The sequence below is a fragment of the Lissotriton helveticus genome, chromosome 7 (genome assembly GCF_964261635.1).
Source record: "Lissotriton helveticus chromosome 7, aLisHel1.1, whole genome shotgun sequence".
Lineage (NCBI taxonomy): Eukaryota > Metazoa > Chordata > Amphibia > Caudata > Salamandridae > Lissotriton > Lissotriton helveticus.
Genome location: NC_136068.1, coordinates 1,202,734,421 through 1,202,757,184, shown reverse-complemented (window position 1 = coordinate 1,202,757,184; position 22,764 = coordinate 1,202,734,421). Strand labels below are relative to the sequence as shown.

General features: G+C 46.7%; 1 protein-coding gene across 4 annotated transcripts in view; it reads right to left on the bottom strand.

Moving 5' to 3' along the window:
• COPRS (coordinator of PRMT5 and differentiation stimulator) overlaps nucleotides 1-20,004 on the bottom strand; it is a 302,791-nt gene extending 282,787 nt beyond the window's left edge. For 3 of the 4 annotated variants that reach the window (XM_078654393.1, XM_078654394.1, XM_078654396.1), the window contains exons 1-2: nucleotides 19,849-20,004; nucleotides 18,909-18,999 (exon numbers count right to left, since the gene is read on the bottom strand). In XM_078654393.1, coding sequence (XP_078510519.1) covers nucleotides 18,909-18,999; nucleotides 19,849-19,950 — 193 coding nt within the window. In that variant the 5' untranslated portion in view covers nucleotides 19,951-20,004. Of the gene's footprint in view, nucleotides 1-18,211; nucleotides 18,307-18,908; nucleotides 19,000-19,848 lie in introns of all 4 variants that reach the window. The other variant, XM_078654395.1, reaches the window with a different exon arrangement.
• Between the last annotated feature and the right edge of the window lie 2,760 nt (nucleotides 20,005-22,764).

Here is a 22,764-nt window from a genome sequence, read left to right as displayed (position 1 = left end):
ACTATCGAACCGTGAAGACATCTGGGGATTCAGAGTTTTAATGTCCGCGGTATCAGTAGAGTGCTTATAAGGATTAAATAAAGTTTTGAATAAAGTTCTCTCGATTGGACCGTGAACCCAGAGAAAACTACCAGACCCTGGTGTGCGGGGTACATGTTAAAAGTACATATGTTGGAAACACCATATGTGAAAATAACGATATCAAGACTGGCTTCTCATAATGGAGGGTCACACATCCCGGGAGGGCTGCCTTTTGGTGTATGACACGTCACCATATACAGAATTTAGTTAAAACCTGTACAATTGTTTTTTTCGTTTCTTTAGTGTGCACTTTAACAGACACTCCAAGGGTGGTATTCATATTTTTAAATCCTGTACATTCATTTTTCCTATTCCTTAAGTGTGCACATTAAGTAACAGAAACTAAAAGGGTGGTATTTATATTTCAGAGAAAGTGATTATAACTGAGTAGGTGAACTCAGACCCGTCTTGCACAAGTAGTATGGCCATTAATATGTGCCTAAGGTGTCTCAATAAGAAGTGGGGGGTATTTCTTATAGTATAGCTCCGCCCAACCCTCCAGGTACTACCCGCGCCTGAAATACAGGACAACTCACACTCGGCTGGTTTTATATGCGGTTCAGTAATCCCTTTTCATGTGTCCAGAGTCAGTATACCCAACGCTGTTCTATTTCTAATAGCCTACTGGCTATATTCCCACTTCCTTTCAATTTCTCTATGATGGTCCATTTTAAATCCTGATATGGGTGTCCCTTCTCTAAGAAGTGAGCAGTTAGTTAGGTGGCTGAAGCAGCACATCTGATCTTGCTGCGATGCTCTCTCACACATACTTTTATCTTCCTGGTAGTCATACCTACATACCGGAGTCGGCACAGGCACCTAATAAGGTATACAACATTGTCGGAATTGCAATTTGTATGTACCCACTGCTCCCATGGAAATTCAAGACTCAAGTCCATCTGTTCAGTAAACTGGCATACCATGCATGAGCCGCATGGGTAATGTCCCGTGACCGGAGGTTGGCTCCACAGGGTAAGTTGGTTGTTAGGTTTGGGTTTGTACAAGTGTATGCCTCAATCTTTTGTTTATTTTAAAAAGAAAACATGGGTTTGTCAAACGTGAGTTTATTAGATGTCAAGATAGACCACTTGTTATTTACAATTTTATTTATCATGTTTAATGAGGAATTGTACGTGGCGACACATGAGTAAATTGACTTCCACCCTTGTGGTGGTTTCAAGCAGTGCCACTCTGAGTGTTACGGGACCTTTTGCGGGCCTGGTCTATGACCTTTTGGGCTAGGCTTTTAGTTGTAACTTTTGGGTCAATCTGTCGGTCCCTTTCTCATAGGTCTCTAAGTCAGAACAGTTTCTTCGGATCCTGAGAAACGGTCAGATGAGTAGGTTCGCCCACAGTGCCCGGGAATGAGCACTCTCAAAAAGTGTAACAGACTGTTCTTGTCCGTGGGTTTTGTATACAACAAGCTCTCCAGTCTCCCACCTCTGGCCAGAATGTTAACGTCCAGAAAGGAAACAGTCTCATTGTTTGACGTTTTGGTAAATCGGAGGTGAGGGTTCAACAGGTTGATCCATCTGGCGAAGACTATTGTGCTGTTCTCATCGCCCTTCCATCTATATACCGCAACCATCTACATATTCTATCTGAATACGGATTGTTGGACCAAATGTGTTCCTCAAAATGGCTCACGTGAAGCAGGCTATACTGGGCGCAAACAGGCTGCCAATGGAAGTCCCATGGACCTGGAGGAACAGTTCTTCAAATTTGAAAAAAATTCTCTGTGAGTACTAGATGCATCAAGTTGATGATCCACTCAATCGGTGCGTCCCACTGCAAATCCTCATTCCGCAGTATGTCTTTGATGACACGTAGACTCTACTCTTGTGGAATACTGGTATACAGTGTCTCCACATCCAAGCACATCAGGGTGTTCACTCCTGGGTCATATGCCAGATCCTTGAGGAGATTCTGTAGATGTTTTGTGTCCCTTACATTCGATTTTATCTTTGTAACAAAGGGTGTAAGAAACCAGTCAGTATATTTTGACAACGGTTCAAGTACCGATCCAATTCCTGATACAATAGGTCTGCCAGGAGGGGGGGGGCATTGCCCATATGGATCTTGGCAATGGTGTAAAGTAAAGGGGCCCTGGGTTCTTTGGAGATAAGGAAATCCCGTTCATTCTTAGTGATCCAGTCCTTGTCAAGTGCTTCCTGGGTCCCGGTCTCAATTTTCTGGAGAGGAGTAGTATGATCTCCAGAGATCTTTTTGTAGTGTTTTTCATCAGCCTGTCGGGTGAGGCAAGCCTCCCTGTAGGCCTCTGTGTCTTGTATGACCGTGGCTGCGCCCTCGTCGGCCAGCTTAATAATAATGTCACTTCTTGCACTCAAAGACTTTAGGGCCTCGCGTTCCTTTCTACTCAAGTGGTTATGCGTGTCCCTTCTTGGTTGGAGTAGTTGCACCTCGCTTATCACCGCTTCTTCAAAAGCCATCACCTCCGGAAGCATCAGTGAAGATGGGGGGAAGGAAGTAGATTTCGGGCGCAGTGTAGTATGGCTGGTATCCTTGTACAGTTCTTTCTTTCCTGTAAAGTACGTCTTCACTCTGATCTTGCGAAATAATTCACCCAGTTCGCACCTCACCTGCAATTTATCCTTAAGAGTGGTAGGCACAAACCCCAGGTCTTTGTTTGAAACCATAAGTTCTTTTTGATTGAAGGTTTTGTTGGTAAGATTGACAACCACTCCTACATCGAGCTGGGGCCCGGTTGTTGGCCCTGTGTTTGGCTCCTCGTGTTCATGCCACTCCGGTTCTCTTCCCACTGGATCCTTCTGTTCCCTCTTTTCCCACGTCTTCCTTTCCGCCCTCCTTGGCCTAAAAAATCATTCTGATTTTGGTTAGGCAGGGGGAATGGTGCCGATTGGTATTGTGATGGACCCTGGAATGGATGTGGGCCGAAAGGACTGGGCCACGGGTACATCTGTAGTGGTGGGTATGCCAGATTAAAGCCTCCTCTTCGTGGTAACTGGTTGCCTGTTTTTCCCTCTCCAAAGAATTGTCGCTGGACCATTCATCCTGTTCCGAGTCTGAAGTGCCCGAATCATCCTTGTTGGAGGAACCGGTGTCCGTGTCCTTCCTGTTTGACAAGCATGGGTGTACAGAGCACATCACAGATGGGAAATATGAAATGCAAGAAACCTTTCTATGATATATATATATATATATAGCCCATTTTTCGGACTGAATCATGTTGTCACTACGGTCATAGGAACATAATACTCCATGTGATCCGCATAACTTCTTTGTAGTTTAATATCCCCTGCGGCTCCACTAATAAAGGGATACCGGGATCTGCAGGAGGATTTTAATCTTTATACCCCCTGGCCATTTCTCCCTAAGTGCTCCCTGAAACATGGTCGAGCCCACCCTGACCTTTAGGAGTCAGGGCGAACCCGATGATGAAGCATGACACTACTAGGCTGTGGGAGGGTTATATTAACAAAAGGAATTGCTTCCTTTTCCACAATCTAGTGGGCAACAGTTGAAAGGTCACTTTCATTTTCCCATTTAATTCTTGGAGCTTTTAGTCTTGGTCTATAAACCTGTGGAGTACTATTTGTGGCAGAAGATTTAATACTGGAGGACGTATCCCCACAATGAGTATCCTCTCCGCTCTTGAGGCTCTGGAGGAGGTTCCCTTCTCTTGGTAGCTGTAGTTTGTGGTTGAGAAGAACCCCTAGCTAAACAGGACGCAAAGAGGGGTGGTGGCAGAATGGGGAGTTGGGCTAGTTAAATGTTGGAATATTAGACTTTTTCTACGATGATAGGGTTAATAGAATGTAACAGCTTACTACGTTATTTTTATGTTGTAAAACCAATTAAGAAATTATAAACCTAAAATAAGTCATATTTAGATTATACCTCTACAGATGAATACATAAATTAGCTAATAAACTTTAAAAAATGTAAATATCATTACTATCCTCCCTCCATAGCACAAAAACGCAGCCACCGATAAGCTTAGAGTTATACCAGAAGAAAATATTATAAAATGTGCATATATTAGTAACACGAGTTCTCCAACGTCATTTTAACATACTGCACAGATTTAACACTTGCATTTTACTTTAGGTATACCAAAAACATCATTTTACAAATGCACATGAAAAACGTACATGGCATGAACTATACATACACACACACATGCACAAGGGAGAAAAGTGCTGCACTCCCAGAGAGTTAAATTCACAGTATTTTTTATTTAAGAAAGCAGTATTTGATCCACGAGGCGTTTCAACATTAAGTCTCTGCAGTGGTAATGCTCATAACGGCCTTCCTGTCATGCCTGAACAAGCAGTCCAAGACATGCTGGGATTCATAGTGCTCAATTACAACTCCAACACAGCTGATAGAGCATTACCACTTACCACTTGAGAAAGACTTGATGTCGAAACACGTCATGGATCAAATGCTACTTTTTTAAATAAACAACACTGAATTGAAGTGTCTGGGAGTGTAGCGTTTTTCTCCCTTGTGCAAATAATTAGTAGGGGACTTGTGCTCTCACTTCCACGCGAGCGCCAGCAGGAAGAGCACGCCGCATCGAGACCTCATTGTGTGAAGAACTATAGATTACCTACTGGCGATAGCCAGTAGGTATACATAGTTAGGTCCTAGCTACCATAGGGAATCCGCAACATTCTATTGGGAATAACTTTTGCGCGCGGGTGTAGGAATTTGCGTGTAATTTTCCAAAATTTTGGCCAGCTCTGCTCCGCTCCTTCCCTGCAAGTTTCGGGGGGATTCGTGAAGTGGGGGCCGAGAAAAAAGGGGGGTCCCAAAACGTGTTTTCCCCATGTTCATTTCCATAGGACGGTCTGACAAGGCTACAGCCCGAACCGCTGAATGGAATTACACCAAACTTTGCAAAATTGTAGGGACTGGTACGCAGAAGTGCCTTTGCTATATTTGGTGAAAATTGCTTCAGTGGTTTTTACGAAAATTAACTTCAAAAAAATATATATATCTGGGCGGAGCCAAACCACACATCTCATCGTGAGATCTGATTGGCTGTCAGCACTTCATCCAAGAAGTGTTGGCAGCCATCTTGGGACCAATATACATGATAGCACCTCATTAAAAAGCATTGCAGTTAATAGAAGGTTTTAGGACTTTAGTTACATTATAAATCATTTGTTGATGGTACCATACTCCTTTTAGGAATTGTGGTGTGTTCGAAGGTGATTTTACCATGTGAAAAAGCCTTCTGCTGGGATATCATGAATCATGTTTGAAAGAAAACTATTATTTCATGCTTTTCCCACAGTGGTTTGGAAGGGGATTTATATAAGCTAAACTGAAAGCATATTTTCTGTAAATTCACATTATCTTTCTCAGTCATGTGAGAATGAAGTCTGACATTCTCAGCAAAACATGTACATCCAACAAGGACAGAGACTGTCAGTTGATTCCTTTGTGTTCTACTGCAGCTTCCTAGAGTGTTCTAAAGAACAACTAGAGCACTAACAGTCCTACGTATTACAAAGGTATGGCACACCTGAAGCCATCTTGATTGGAATAAAGTGGTAACTCTTAAAACATTTCATTTAAAAAGGAACAAAATGAGGGGGTATATTTTGCCATAGAAAGTATGATTAGTGCTGCAGAAAGAAAAATTAGGGCACATTTTGAGTGACTTCTCAAATCCTCTTGTATTTCATTAAAAGATTCTGACATGCAGTCTCCCAAGATGGGCACCAGAGACAAAAGAGCCCAAATGTAGCCCAAATATCATCCAGATGTAGCCCAAGTATAGCCCAATGATAGAATGTCCCAGAGTGTTCTAAAGAACAACTAGAGTGCTAACAGTCTTACTTATGACAAAAGTATGGCACACCAGCAGCCATCTTGATTGGAATGAAGTGGTAAGTCTGAAAACATTTAATTTAAAAAGGAACAAATTGAGGGGGTTCATTTTGCCATAGAAAGTATGATTAGTGCTTCAGAAAGAAACATTGGGGCACATTTTGAGTGACTTCTCAAATCCTCTTCAATTTCAATAAAACAATTCTGACATGCAAACTGAAACATGCACTTTGAATACCAGCAGCAGACTTCCCTGGTGAGCAGTATCTTCACTACAGTGATCTAATGAGCAACTAGAGTGCTAACATTCAGAATTTATGGCAAATGTGTGACACATCTGAATGCCTTCTTGATGGAACCAAAGTAAACAAGAATTGAAAATGCAATAGATCTCTCCCTCGTTTAAGTTAAAGCCATTCTGTTTGTAATGAGGTGGCTTTTTAGCTTTGCTTTTAATAGTGTTTTTCAAACTTTCATGTAAATAACATGCATATGTATGTGTATATGTATGCATTCATTTATATGTGTGCGTGCAGATAGACCGAGGCACAAGAAAGCAGAAAAACAAACGTGAATAACACAAAAAGGGGGCAGGGTAGATACACCCTGACCCCCTAGGCCTGCCCAGGTGGTCCCAGAAGGACAAAAAAGGCCCACATTTTTTTTTTAAAAACACCTTGTCTGTTTTTTTTAAAATTACCCCCCGGGGGGACCAAATCGCGGCGGCATAGTGATAAAGAAGTGTGGGGGGGGTCCACAATCCCCCCCACCCTGCCCCGGGGACCGCCGCCCCGGGACAAACCAACGCAGCCCCTTGGCGCATACTGGAGGCTCCTGGTGGGCTACTTGGCCCCCAGGGACCCCCAGTATGCAAGGGGAATTAGTTCCTAGTCTGCAAACACGCCAGGGGTTGCGCTGCAGAGAGGTGTAAAAAAAGGGTGTGGCCTCATTACACCTCTCTGCAATGCAGCCCCCTGGCGCATACTGCAGGTTCCAGGTGGGCTAGTTGGCCCCCAGGGACCCACAGTATGCAAGGGGAATTAGTTCACCCTCTGCAAACACGCCCCGGGCTGCGTTGCAGAGGTGTAAAAAAGGGTGTGGCCTCATTACACCTCTCTGTAATGCAGCTCCCTGGCTTACACTGGAGGCTCCTGGTGGGCTAGTTGCCCCCCAGGGACCCCCAGTATGCAAGGGGAATTAGTTCCTCCTCTGCAAACGCGCCAGGGGTTACGCTGCAAAACGTTGTAAAAAGGGGGCGTGCCCTCTGAACACCTGCCTGCAAAAATGTAGTAAATCAGTATAATAAAACAATTAATACATTTAAAAATTGTCATTTAAAAAACCTTCGAAATTCAATGAAAGAACCATAGGTTTCAGGCCTTATATGGTTAGGAATTAGCATTTAAAAAACCTGGCAAATTCACTGAAAAAACCATAGGTTTCAGGCCTTATATAGTTAGGAATTAGCATTTAAAAAACCTGGCAAATTCACTTAAAAAACCATATGTTTCAGGCCTTAATTTGGGGCCGATTAGGATGGCGGTTAATCCGCATCCCCCGGGCCGGCGGAAGCCACCGCCGGCCTGGAGGATGCGGATTAACCGCCGCGGCCACAGACAACACCCACCGCCAGATTAGGATGGCGGTGGGATTACGGTGGGACCAGCGGCGGACGGCTGGTCCGTCCGCTGCTGATCCGCGGGGTGTGTAGGGTTATTTGGTGACGGTGTCTGCAAGACACCGTCAGCCAAATTAGGATGTGCACGGACACATGCTTTTCCGCAGCGGCTTTTCCGCTATGGAAAAGCATGTGGACATTGGTGTTTGGTGGCCCGTTGCGGGCCCCCAGGGTGTCAGGGGGTGGGGGGGTGCACATGGGGGGTACCATAGGTACCCCCCAACATTTACATGCACAAAGCGGCAGGCACCGCGCGGTGCCTGCCGCTTTGTACATGTAAATGTAAAACATGCAGTTTTAACATTGCGGCACCCGACCCAATGTTAAACATACAGGATGTGACCGCCAGGGTGGCGGTCACATCCTAATTTGCACGGAGGGACCGCCGCTGCCCCTGCGGACGGTCCCTCCACCTCTGGGGTGGCGGACGGACGCAGGTCCGTCCGCCATCCTAATCGGCCCCATAGTTAGGAATTAGCATTTAAAAAACCTTGCAAATTCACTGAAAAAACCATAGGTTTCAGGCCTTATATAGTTAGGAATTAGCTTTTAAAAAACTTTTTTAATTCACTCAAAAAACTATAAGTTTTAGGGGTGTTATAGTTAGCTGGACATTTCACTCATACAAAACCATTGAAATTGCTCCTATAGTTGTACTAACTATATTTCGTGCACCCGCAATCCACTGCTGATGATGTCACATATTAGATCATTCATAACATGGTCAGTGACATCACTGATGACATCTCAAATGACATCACTGATGACATCACCATGTGGCTGTGATGAACAAGTTACTTACCTTCGGTAACGCTTTTTCTGGTAGATACTATATCTGTCTGTGGATTCCTCACCTTGCGCCAGCAACGTTCGGAAATTTTCTTCGTAGTACGCCGACGTGGGCGACGTCACAGGAGCACGGCATCGCGCGCGACTCCGTCTGACGTCACCGACCCTATATCAGGCCCACGCCGGCGTGATGACGTCAGTTCCGCCCTTTTTTTCCGTGCCTTCGAGGCACACGGACGGACCAACGACAGCAAATATGCAAATATACAATGTACACAGTACAAATAGAACTAAATCAATAGTATAAACATATATACAGAAAGACCAGGTATAGCAGAGTGGACAACGGGGAGGCGGGTGGGTCAGTGAGGAATCCACAGGCAGATATAGTATCTACCAGAAAAAGCGTTACCGAAGGTAAGTAACTTGTTCTTCTGATAGATACATCTGCCGTGTGGATTCCTCACCTTGTGAATAGATTCCCACAGCAGTCCCCACTCCCGGAGGAGGGTGCCCACTCTGCTACACCAGGAAGTCTTGGAGGACAGAGCGCGCGAAGTGGCCATCCCTCCTCACCTCGGTATCCAAGCAGTAATGCTTCGCGAAAGTGTGGAGGGAGGCCCAAGTCGCGGCCTTGCAAATATCCTCAACAGGTACACCCCTAGACAAAGCAGATGTTGCAGACTTTGCTCTAGTAGAATGTGCTCTAATACCCTCAGGAGGGTCCTTACCAGCAAGAGAGTAGCAGATCTTGATGCACAGGATTATCCACCTAGAAAGTGTGCGCTTGTGCACCGCTCTGCCCTTCTTGCAGCCAGCAAAACCAACAAACAGCTGGTCATCCATCCGGAAGTCTTTAGTCCTGTCCAGATAGAACGACACCGCCCTCTTAGGGTCCAGACGGTGCAGTCTCTCTTCCTCCTTAGACGGGTGAGGGGGAGGATAGAAGATAGGAAGGGTAATGGACTGCCCAAGATGGAAAGGAGTCACCACCTTAGGCAGAAAAGCAGCCCTGGTCCTGAGAACCATCCTTTCAGCATGAATGGTCAGGAATGGGGGTTTGGAACTTAGAGCTTGAAGCTCACTTACCCTCCTTGCCGAGGTGATTGCAACGAGGAAGATCGTTTTAAAAGATAGAAGCCTCAATGGACACTTGTGCAAGGGCTCGAAGGGAGAACCCATTAAGAAGGTCAGCACAAGATTCAAATCCCAATGAGGAACAACAAAAGGAGTAGGAGGGAACATATTTATGAGACCCTTCAAGAATCTCAAAACCACCAGAGATTTAAAGAGAGATGGCTGATCCGGCAAACATAGAAATGCCGATAAGGCAGAAAGATACCCCTTGACCGTGGCCACAGCCAAACCTTGCTGCGCCAGATAAAGGGCAAATTGTAAAATATTAGACAAATTAGCCTTCAAAGGGTCAACATCTCTCTCCCTGCACCAAGAAACAAATTTAGACCACCTATAGGAGTAAATGGACTTAGTGGTGTCACGCCTGGCAGAAAGAATGACATCCACTACCTCGTGAGGGAGAAAAAAAGAACTCAAGTTGCCCCGTTCAATCTCCAGGCATGAAGGTGTAATGTCTGGAGGTGGGGGTGTAAAACCTGCCCCTCCATCTGAGAGAGGAGGTCTGCCCTGTGAGGGAGACGGAGCGGCGGGTGAGAGGAGAGGCGGAGAAGGTCCGAGTACCACACCCTTCTTGGCCAATCCGGGGCGACCAATATGACTTGGGCCCGGTCTTGACGAATCTTCCTCAGAACCCGAGGAATCAAAGGTATGGGAGGAAACGCGTAAAGGAGTTGATCTCCCCAACTCAGCTGAAACGCGTCCCCCAATGCTCCTTGCATCGGATACTGGAGACTGCAGAACGAAAGGCAGTGAGCATTCTCGCGAGTGGCGAATAGATCCACCCGAGGAGTCCCCCACATCCGAAAGATGTCGTGAACAACCTCTGGGTGAAGCCTCCACTCGTGGTCGGCAGAGAACTGCCGACTGAGACTGTCTGCACGAACGTTCAGAACTCCGGCCAGGTGATTTGCCACCAGACAAATCTGATGGTCCTGAACCCAGGACCAGAGACGCAGAGCCTCTCTGCAGAGACACTGCGACCCTACTCCTCCCTGCTTGTTGACGTACCACATCGCAGTCGTGTTGTCCGTCAGGACTTGAACCGAACGACCGCGAAGGGAAGGGAGGAAGGCCTTGAGTGCCAAACGTATCGCCCTCAATTCCAGAAGGTTGATGTGAAACAACCTTTCTTCCGGAGACCAAAAACCTTTGACCTCCAGGTCTCCCAGATGAGCACCCCACCCGAGAGTGGACGCATCCGAAATCACTGTGGCCACTGATGGAGGTAGCTGAAAAGGCTTTCCTTGTGACAGATTGCCTTCCACGCTCCACCAAGACAGATCCGCTGCAGCTTCCCCGGAGATCTTCACTGACTCCCTGAGATCTCCGTTGTGCTGATACCACTGCCTGCGGATGCACCACTGGAGTGCCCTCATGTGCCAGCGTGCATGACTGACCAACAGAATGCAAGAAGCCATCAGACCGAGCAGACGAAGGACCTTCAGGACCGGAACAACCGCTCCATTGTAGAATAAAGGAATCATCTCCTGAATGTCGTGAATTCTTTGAGGTGGAGGGAATGCACGACATACAGAAGTGTCCAGTACCGCACCTATGAACAGGTTGCGCTGGGAGGGCACCAGGTGAGACTTGGGTACATTTATCGAAAAACCCAACCTGTGTAACAACTGAGTTGTCTCCTGCAGATGATGGAGCACCATCTCCGGCGACTCTGCTTTGATCAGCCAGTCGTCTAGATAAGGGAATACAGGAATCCCCGACCTTCTGAGATGCGCAGCCACCACTGCCATCACCTTGGTGAAGACTCGAGGCGCAGTAGTAAGTCCAAAGGGAAGGACCGCAAACTGGTAGTGTTGCGATCCCACCGTAAAACGGAGATACCTCCTGTGCGACTTCAGGATTGGGATGTGAAAGTACGCATCCTGCAAGTCGATCAACACCATCCAGTCTTCTTCCATCAGCGCTAGAAGAACCTGAGCAAGGGTGAGCATTTTGAACTTCTCCTGTTTGAGATAGAGGTTCAAAATCCTGAGATCCAGGATAGGCCGAAGCCTGCCATCCTTCTTGGGAATCAAGAAATACCGGGAGTAGCACCCTTGACCCCTCTCCTGCTCTGGAACCACCTCTATCGCACCCTTTCGAAACAGTGCCAGGACTTCCTCCTGCAGGAGAAGCAGGTGGTCCTCCGAACAATAACCTTGGCAAGGAGGGTAATTGGGAGGGAATTCCTGAAAAGGAAGTGCATACCCATTCTCTACGAGATTGAGAACCCAAAGATCTGATGTAACCGATTCCCAATCTCGTAGAAAATGAGTAAGCCGACCCCCTACTGGCCCTACATGATCCAGAATGGTGGATCTAGGGCTGCTTTGCTGATGCGGGTGGGGGTTGGGCATTATTGGAGGAAGTGGAGGAAGAGGAGACTTGACGTCCACGTCCACGACCCCTCTGTTTACCTCTATAGGATCTATATAGAGGGTTTTGCTGCTGTTGCTGTTGTTGTTGTTGGCCCTGCTTGAAGGGACGAAAAGAAGATCTGCCAAATCCTTTGAACTTTTTAGTCGTCGATCCTCTCATCTGCAGACCCAAAGATCTAGCGGTGGCACGGCTGTCCTTAAACCTTTCCAAGGCTACATCAGCCTTCTTACCGAAAAGGCCAGTTCCATCAAAGGGTAAGTCCAGCAATGTAGATTGCACATCCGCAGAGAAATCTGAAGACTTTAGCCATGCGGCTCTCCTGGTCGCAATGGATGAACCCATAATTCTAGCAACAGAATCCACAGTGTCCATACCGCTTTGAATGACCATGCGGGCAGCAGCCTGAGTGTCAGAGACAACCTCATTAAAGTTCTTCTTATCATCCTCAGGAAGTTTTGATGATAATTGCTTCACTGAGTCCATTAGCGCATGCACGTATCTACCTAAAAGGCAAGTAGCATTTGATGATTTAAGAGCCATGCTCCCAGAAGAGAAAGTCTTCTTCGCAGACAGATCTAATTTTTTAGACTCTTTGTCAGCTGGCACTTGAGGGAAGGAGCCAGCAGCCCTATTAGAGCAAGCCGCCTGAACCACAAGACTTTCCGGAGATGGATGCGTAGAAAGAAATGCAGGGTCATCAGGAGCCACCCTATAGCGTCTTGCAATAACTCTTGAAACTGCAGGAGCAGATAAGGGCTTCTTCCAAATCTCCTTTATTGGATCCGTCAAGGCATCAGTAAATGGCAGTGTAGGTTCCACAATTGAAGAAGGAGAATGTAAGACTTCAGTGAGGATGTTGGGTTTGTACTCCACTGTGGGCAGCTTTAAATTAAGAAGGTCAGCAGCCTTCCTAATGACCACGTGATAGGGTGCCACGTCTCTAGATGGAGCATCAGAAGCTGAAGGCAGAACCCACTCAGGAGAGAGTTCTAGACCACTAGCATCCCGAAGTTCATCGAAATCATCGTCATGATCAGGAAGCTCGCCTTCTTCCACATCAGAACTCTCATCATCTTTTTGTTCTAGAAGGCGCTGAGCTCTTCGCCTCGACCACTCCAATCGAATCGACGTCGACGGATCCGGTAACGACTCCGACGGAGCCGGTTCCGACGTCGATCGAGGAGCCGGAGCAGGACGAGAGTCATGAACAGGTGTGGTACCTCGATCTCGACAGCGAGGTCGATCCGGAGTCGGCGAAGCCGCATGCGGAGTCGAAGACCTCGGTGGAGCCGTACCGAGCCATGGTGGAAGAGGCGCCGGCATGAATGGCATAAACGGAGCTGGGGCATACGACTGAGGAATACCCAGATTGTATGATAATGGACCCATGGGACCAACAGGTGCTCCAGTGGGGTACATTGCCCTGGAATATACTCCGAACATTGCATTTAAAAAATGCGAGGGATCCTGTCCAGGACCAGGAAAGGGAGGGTACAGACCCACCGGATCCAATGGAGGTCGCCCCGACACACCCTCACTCTGACCTTCCGGATCCGCAGGAGTCTCCGCTGGAGTCGGTTCTTGAGGAATCACTTCTTCTTCCTCTTCATGTTCCGAGGACATCGGATCCGGATCCGGCTCCGGCTCCGGGGCCGGAGAACCTTCTTTCGATAAAGCAGGAGAAGGAGAGACAAAGTCCTTACTATGTTTATGAGACCTTCTCTTCGAGTCAGAGGATTCCTTCTCTGAATGATGTTTCGAACTGTGCTTCCTCCTCTTATGCTTTCTCCTCGAGGAGCTCGAAGCGTGACCGGAAGCCGATTTAGATCTAGACCTCGATCTTTCCCTGGATTTCGATTTCTCTTTAGATCTCGTATCCTCACCAGATCTCGAACCCGCTCTGGATCTCGACGCCGATACCGACTTCGATCGAGACCTTTGCTTCGACTTCGACCTCCGTGACGTCGATCTTGAATAACGTCCAGAATCCTGTTTTACCTTAGCTAAAAGTAATTTAGCTTCACGTTCTCGAAGTGCCTTCGGATTCATCTTAAAACAGGAATTGCAGTTCTTGACGTCGTGACTCGAACCAAGACACCACAAACAGTCCTTATGTGGGTCAGTGATGGACATCGTGCGGGCACAAGACCTACACGGCTTAAAGCCTGTTTTCCTCGACGACATCTTCGGAGAAGAATCAAGTCGTAAGAGAGAAACAGTGTCTATTAATAAACAGAAAGATACTAAGTATCGCAGTAAGATCCCGAAAACCGTTAGCGTCGAAGACGCGGAAAAAAGGGAACTGACGTCATCACGCCGGCGTGGGCCTGATATAGGGTCGGTGACGTCAGACGGAGTCGCGCGCGATGCCGTGCTCCTGTGACGTCGCCCACGTCGGCGTACTACGAAGAAAATTTCCGAACGTTGCTGGCGCAAGGGGGATATTCACAAGGTGAGGAATCCACACGGCAGATGTATCTATCAGAAATGCAGATTCAGGGAGTTGTGATTGATGAGGTCAACCAATTGTTCAGCCTGTTCTTAAGTCCCCTGCCACACTACAAATAGAGAGTCTATGATGCGGAGCCAGATTTTTATGTTCCGTTTCATGGTGTTGGTGTACTCCGCCTTGAGGACCAGCTCCTCCCACCAGCCCATATGGAGGCAGGCATAGCTGGGGGGGGGGGGGAGCAGGCCCCCATCGCAACTCCTCGCATCTGTTGAAAGAGGAGGTTATTAAACATGAATATGTTATTGCGAAGACAAAAGTCTATCATCGAGATAAGCAGCTCGTTGTGTTGGTGATGTAGTGTAGGTCTTTGGGACAAATAAAACTGAATGGCATTTATGTCATCATTGTGTAGGATACTCGTATAAAGAGCGGTAACATCAAGTGCAATTAGCAGATAATCAGGGCACCAATCAAGGTCTTTGATCTTGTTTATGAAATCGCTAGTATCTCGCACATATGACGGTAACAAAATCCTGCAAAAAGAAATCAACATAAACAGAAGTGTTCTCCAATAGTCCTTCTCTAGCTGTAATAATTGTGCGGCCTGGTGGTTTCTTAGCGTTCTTGTGGACCTTAGGAATCAAGTATATAGATGGTGTAGTTGGTTTATCCTTTTTCAGGAATTTATATTCTTCCTCACAGATAAGGTCCTTTTTCCGCCCCCCAAACAGCTTGTTATGGTATGTCTGATAGGTGGATTTCAAATGTGTTGTGTTGCTGCGAGCATAGCATTCTCGATCATTGAGTTGACTGAAAGCCTCTGTTTTGTAGTCCTGTTGAGACCAGAGGACAATGTTGCCCCCTTTATCACTATTGCGAATAACCAGATCCTTTTTAGATTTCAGTTTCGTCATCAATTGGTGGAATTTCTGGTTTTGCTCGCAATAGTGTAATTTGGACAGGTTGATGGTCTTGTTAAGCTTTTTGATTTTATTCATCACCACCTCGTGAAATACATCAATGGAGTCATATAGTGCAATTGGCATAAAGGTGGATTTAGGTTTGAAGTTGGTAAAATGTCTCTTATCTGAGATTGTTTCAGTTGCTCTCAGAATGGGTGGTAGCCCCTGATTCCTGGCTGGGTATATCATTCTATAGTCCCTCTAATTCCTGGACAAGGGAAGAATCTATCATGGAATCAGTTGCTTTACTTAACTGATTTTCTTCATGACTGTTGCCATTTTGTCTTTCTTGTATGTTCTTGGGGGTATGAAACTTTTTGAGTTTAAGTTTACGAACTCCCTTATAAATGTCCATCCTGGTATTAGCCTAATCAAAATTATTCGCCGGGCAGAAGGAAAGGCCCAGACTTAAGGTTTTGACATCCTCTGCTGTTAGGGTGACTGTGGATAAATTAATCACTGTGTTTTTTTTTCCTCCAATACCCTCTCCCCTTCTTTTTGTAGTTTCCTCCTATATTTTCTGTTGGCTTTGCGCCTTGGCCCTGTTAGAAGTTTGCGAATTTCCGGTTGCGTTTCTTTGGGGCCTCGGTCTGAGTGGGAGTCTCCTTTCCTCGCATAAAATTTCAATTCTTCGCCAGGTGAGGGTTTGTTTTTTGGAGCCCCAACATTCAAATCACGGTTTTCTGGTTCAAATTCGCTTCCTGCTGTTGAGCTTTGGTCTGTAAGTGATGCTTTGTTGTTTGCACCTGATCTTTTATGGTGGCAGCTCACGGTACTGTTTGCATTCTTGGATCGTGAATTCCTCATTGCTTTGTACTTCTCGGCGAACGTGAAGATTTGCCCTAGTTCATAGTGATTTTTGTCTCCGAGGAACTTTTGGGCCTTCCGTTCTTTTATTTTTTCTTCTGCCAAACTTTTCCTTCCGTAACTTAGTCGTTTCTTCAGTTACTCCCAAAGATTGCAGCTCCTCATTAATGGTTCCTATTTCCGTCAGTAGGCGCACCCTATCGATATCGGCGTATTTAATCAATATCAGTGTCAGTTTGCGTGATGAGTCTAAAATGCTGGGTCCGGTTTCGGATTGTAATGCCAGATACCGGTCCTCGGAAGCTTATTTCCGGTCCAGGGAAGGCATGGCTTGGCAGTTCGGGCTGGACTGTTCCCATGAGGCACAGGGTCAGACTGATTTGCATATGGCCGTGTCTGAACTGGGGTGGCAGAGTGGGCTAAAGAACGGTGATGGATTAAACCCAGATCTGTTGACTGGGTGTGAGTGTTTGATTGGTTCAGATGTTCCGTCCATCACCACCCCCTTTTGAACCGCTTTGTTCGCCATAAGTTGCCAGGGTTTGCTCAGACGTGAGTCCCTTGCTCACTTTGCCACTGGATTCAAGCAAGCCGGGCTGAAGACGGCTGTAATGCCAGAAACCGGTCCTTGGAAGCTTGTTTCCGGTCCAGGGAAGGCATGGCTTGGCAGTTCGGGCTGGACTGTTCCCATGAGGCACAGGGTCAGACTGATTTGCATATGGCCATGTCTGAACTGGGGTGGCAGAGTGGGCTAAAGAACGGTGATGGATTAAACCCAGATCTGTTGACTGGGTGTGAGTGTTTGATTGGTTCAGATGCTCCGTCCATCACCACCCCTTTTTGTACAACATGGACACGTGTTGCCAAGGAACTAGGGTCTGATCAGCCAATAGGTCTCGCTTTTTGGGCTACGGGTTTTGCCAATGCGGTTTCGGGGGTTAGGTGGTTAGGTGAGGGAGGCACCGGAAGGAGAGATCAACACGGAGCAGGGACGGTTGTTGTCCAGGTTTTGGGGGAACCACAAAAGGAAGAGGGTGTCAAGGAGTGCGGGCTGGGGTTGTTTTCAGGGTGGAGAAGCACACCGAGGGGGTAGAGAGTAACACAAAGCATAAAGGGAGTTTGCAGGGGGAAGTACATGAGGAAGAGGGAAACACAGAGCAGACGGAGCATCTTCCTGGGGTAGAAGCATAGATCGGACAGGGAGGAACAGAGATCATGGGGCAAGGAAGGTTTAAAGGGGAAAGAAGCGCACAAGAGGTAGAGAAATACAGTATCAGGGGAGAAATGAGCAATACAGGGATTTGCAAGGGAAAGCACACAGGAGAGAGCGCAACACAGTGCAGGGGTGTTCAGGTGAAGAAAGCACATGATGGAGAAAGCAACACAAATCTTTAGAGTAAGATGTGTGGTCAGTACTTGTGTCTCGACTTTCCAATCTTGTTCAACCCTCCCGTGAAGCATAGGTACTTTACCATCGTACTACCTGCCGCGATGTCACTTCCTGCTGTGATGTCACTTCCTGTGACACCACCTAACTTGGAGAGTCTCTTCCCCCCCCCTTCTTTTTTTTTAGGACTTGAGCCCTGATGACAACCCAGTTTGGACGCAGCCATATCCAAATCACTCTTTACCTGCTCCCCATGGGAACACTACAGCCTGAACTGCCGGGCTTGGCCCACCCTGGACTGGAAGTAAGCAACCTGGGACCAGTTGCGGGGTATCACACCTCATCAACCAGGCTAGCTTGAATCCAGTGGCACGGCGAGCAAGGGACCCACATCTGGCCATACCCATTTAACGCAGCAAATACAACAAGACGAAGACAGCACTAGCTTAGAGGGTCACACATGTCATGTTGCCATTTGGCAGATATGTCCAACATCTTTGATTATTACTTCCACATTCTATGACTGCGCTAAAAGGGGCTGGAAAAGAACGCTGCCCCTGTGGCGGTAAAATTCAGTCTAAGACACACAGTTCATTGCACTTCACAAATACATCAAATATATATTATACAATAACTCCAAACAATTGCCCCTAACTTCACCTATTACGCCGCCATGCTACTCCAGCCTACCCCCTGACCTTTTTCGTTGGGTATACCTTGTATCTTGTTTGGAAATTTCAGTCTTGCTGCCACCCCACCTCTCCAACATTATTGTCTGAGATACGCCCTGTAAGTTTGTTCCAGTGCTCACCTAGGGGAAAGGGAACAGCTGAGGTTAGGCATTCACACAAGGGAGGTGCCATGGGTGAGTTTCGTCATAAGTAATGTGGAGAACTAAGTACACAGATACTATTTTACCGGTCTTGTCAATAGGTGGCAGGCTACCCAAAGATTATGAAAAAGAGGCTCATTATACAATACCGGTTTATTCTGCTTATCATACATCAGAAGGCAGAAAGGGAAGACTTATTACATTGTAAAGACACAAAAGTTACCGAAAAAGCCACAAAACTTCACAAGAAGAGTGCCAAGCTATATATAACATGTCCATACTAGTGTACATTTAATTCATGTGTGAAGTGCGATATACATAATTCTGTCAAAAATCAATAGGAATTTCAGACAAAAATAAATCAGACAAATAAAGGCAAATTTAAGGGGAACAGAGAGAGAACATGTATTCAGTTTTTAGTTAAGTCATTCTCTTTTTTTCCTCCTTATCAACAAATGCTGCTAAGATTCCAATTTAAATGAAGCTATTATGAAACACAATTCTGGAAGCTAATATAAAGTCCTAATTGGTTTTCTTTTTCTTTTGAATGTTTTCACATTTTAACATTTATGCGAACCTACCTGGTGCGGGCTTCCACCCGTCAAAATTAGCTTTTTTAATTGGACCTTTTTGAATACCTAGACAGTTATGATCTGGTGCAGCACTGCTCACCTGCAAAGTAGAAAATTAGTCTCAACAAATAAGCATTTAGGAGTACACAACATTATTGGCATTAACGAGAGGATGCAATGTTTTACTTCATTCTTCCAAATGTAGACTTGTTTTAAAATTCACACCCATTGCAACCGTAAGTAAAGGACCCACAAGTAAATTCGAAAAACCTTTTAGATCAGTGTGCGACAGCAATGGCTCGTTGCCATGCACAAACCTTTCTAATCTTCCACAGCCAAAAGTGACTGACTGAGGGGCTTCAACATACTTACTGTGTTCTTTAGAATATGAGATGTTACCACGCGATTTTGGGTCTACAACATTGCTCTTTTCCCACAAGTCTCAAACAAAAGATCCCCGGGTAATCCATCTTCGATAGTTCCTTGTATGTATCTCATAGCATTGAGTTCCCACTTCTGCATATTTAGAGAACGTATCACCTTCTGCATACAACACCCACCAATCCTAATTTAGCACTCTAATGTTGTATGACATTCTCTATAGAAATCCCAAAGCAAAGTTCATACATCTTCAGATCACATAACCACATCATCTTTCTTCAAATGATCTCAAAACATGTTTTCTTTCAGGAGACCAAAAAAAACTTTGAAAATGCATCATTCAAGAAAAGCAATTGGCAAACAAAATCTATTGATGAGATACAAACGAATCCTCTGGCAACCGTACTCCGGATTTGACAAGTCCCTAAAATTGAAGCACAGGCCCAGTCAGCACGGGAGACAGGAGATTAAAAGAACGTGCCTTAATGCCGGTCCATTGCCGGATATTTATTTTTTGAGCGGCTCTTGTTTTTTCGAAGCAAGTAAAATCTATCAATTAAAATAATACCTGTATTGATAGCGGGCGTTCGTACATATTCACTTCTGCTGTCCTGCACACTTCCAGCCTGGGGTGCCGTCCCAGTTCAGCCAAAGGCCCGCTCTCAGCCATTCTCCAACGGCCGGAAATAAACCAATGTTCCGTGAAAATCAGGTGCGACGTGACATCACTAACGTGATGACGGCACTCCTTCAATATGCCTGGACCAGGGTGGGACTTCTGAGGACGTACCAGGCAGCCACAGAAGGAGAGCAGCGCAGGAATTTATTTTTAATAATTACCGGGTCAGGACTCAGAGAAAAATCGTATAGACCCGGCCTGGTTAAATAAGTGCCGGCACAAATTAAACACTTTATTTAAAAGCCAATCTCAAGAAAATGTTTCATACAGCAACAAATATATTTTAATGTTGTGAACTCCGACTTAACAATAGTTTTCAAACGTTTACGTAAGATGCGCTCATCACAAACATGGTTGAAGCTTTTGGTGCCTCCTGTGTAATTCCCCATTTTTACACGCAAAAAAGAAAATATGTTATTCTTTTAAAGATATAGGCAAACAGGTTTTCACTTACTGAATTAAATCCTTTACCTCAGTACGAGTGATCACAATCTACTATGGCCCCTCGTTCTTCCAATCAAACTATGTGAAGGATCTACACAGCTTATTTACACAGAAAGGTCTGTCCTGTAACTTGACTCCAATACCTGTCATCTCTGTTAGCAGGAATCAAAACTCTCTTTTACACTAGTTTTGCAAATAAGCACTGTAAATCAAGACAAGAGATCATATTAGGCTTCTCTACAGATCAAAGTGTAGTGTTTGCGGTCTAGCGGCCCGCATTGCCTGATGACGCAATAGCGGTGGCCGCCATTTTGGACAGCGATGCGCATGCGCGAGAGTGCGGCGCGAATGCCGAGCAAGCTGCATATCGGCTCGGCGCTCTCAATTTGATGACAACTTAAATAAATACCCTCGTACCCCCAACAGGTGTAGTGTCATCATTTGGGGGAAAGCAGGCAACATTACAATGGCGACGGAGGTCGGGATCTGAAGAAGTAATCAGTAAACAAACGAAAATGAAAAGAACCACTGATTACTGAACCCAACCAAAGCAAACCACGGCACAGAGGGAGAACCAGCACCACAGTGGAAGTGGAAAGGCTTAGACCTGGAGAGCGCGGCAGAGCCCCCCAGCACACACAGTGAGTGCCAACCAGCACACAGTGGGACCAGAAGGAACACGTGAAAGGGCGCAAAACCTTATAGCCCCCACTGTCATCGCAGAGGCCAAGAGACAGAGCGCTGGCGACCCTAGAGGAAAGCGAAGGGGTAGAGACGAAGAGCCCCCAGCTTCGCCACAAGGAGCAGAAGGAAGACGGAGCGCCAGGGAGCCCCAAAGGGCCAGGTGAAACCACGCCAACAACCGCGCCAACGATAAAGCGCGAAAACATGTGCGCACAGGCATCTTCAGCGACGGCGCCCGTCCCGTTCCTGCCCAAGCCGGGAGAGCCCCTGATGAGATGGGAGGACTGGAGAGACTATATAGACAACTTCATAGAGGTGTTGGAAGACGAAAATGAAGAAAAGTTCACAAGTAAGAGGAAGAGAAGAATACTGCTCCACAACTTAGGCCCGGAGGGGCTCAGAGTGTTTAAAAACCTGGTTCCCAAGCAAAGAGCAACCACCGACAACGACGTATATGCCCACGCAATCGAAGAGTTGAACGAACACTACCGACCAGCAGTATGTGTCTCAATCGACCGATTCAATTTTCAACCAAGGAAGCAAGAAGCAGGAGAATCGGTGGAAGAGTATGTGGCGGCACTAAGAAAACTAGCGTCTACGTGCAAGTATGATGCATTTCAGGACGAGTTTATCAAGGATCAGATCGTGATGCACACCACAAGCAAGGCCGTACAAGAGAAATTATGGTCCAGTGGCGACGTTACACTCAAGGAGGTCATGGCGACAGTGAAGAAGGCGGAGCTAGCACGACGATGTGCGGAGGCAGCAAAGAAAGTGTAATCCCCTGAGACCCCGAGGTTGAGAAGGTAGAACTCTAAGACCTTACCGATCAGTACAGACACAAACAGGCTTGTGTTTTATGGGCAAAACCCTGTTTATTCACACGAGTAGAGACCACGTAATACAGCCAGCAATAAGTCAGTGGGCTACACTCCTCTTTGTCCAACCGTCCTCTGCACGAATGCCGGTCCCGGCATTCCCCAACAGAGGACACCGTGCTAAGAAGTGGCCGGCAATGCCACTCGAGTTAGAGGGTGAGAACACCGCGTCCTGGTTAATTCGTCCTCCGCATTGATGTCGGTCCCGACACCATCCAACGGAGGGCAACGTAAAGTATAGAAAAGTAAAGGTTCTTAGCCAGCTCTGATTCCTCAAGCGTGACCGGAAAGCAAAGATAAACTGTCTGTCTAATCCCACTTGTTCAGTAACCCTCGAACGGGGATAGAGGGTCTTGGTTTGCCTAGGCGCTGGTTCAGTGCGCTCGATAACCCTCGAGCGGGGACTGAAGCTCAGCTGGCCCCTTAGGGCTTGTATTCAAACGTCTTGCAAACCCTCGAGCGGGGACTGGGTTTGAAGCGCTGCTTTGCGCTTCTCAACAGGCTCGAAACCCTCGAGCGGGGACTGGGGTTAGAAGCGTAGCTTCGCGCTATTCTTAGCGCTCGATACCCTCGAGCGGGGACTGGGGTTAGAAGCGTAGCTTCGCGCTGTTCTTGGCGCTCGATACCCTCGAGCGGGGACTGGGGTTAGAAGCGTAGCTTCGCGCTATTCTTAGCGCTCAATACCCTCGAGCGGGGACTGGCATCGGGGACAAAGCTTCACGCAGTTCTAAGCGCTCGAAACCCTCGAGCGTGGACTGGCGTCTGGGACAAGGCTTCGCTCAGTTCAAGTGCGTGTATC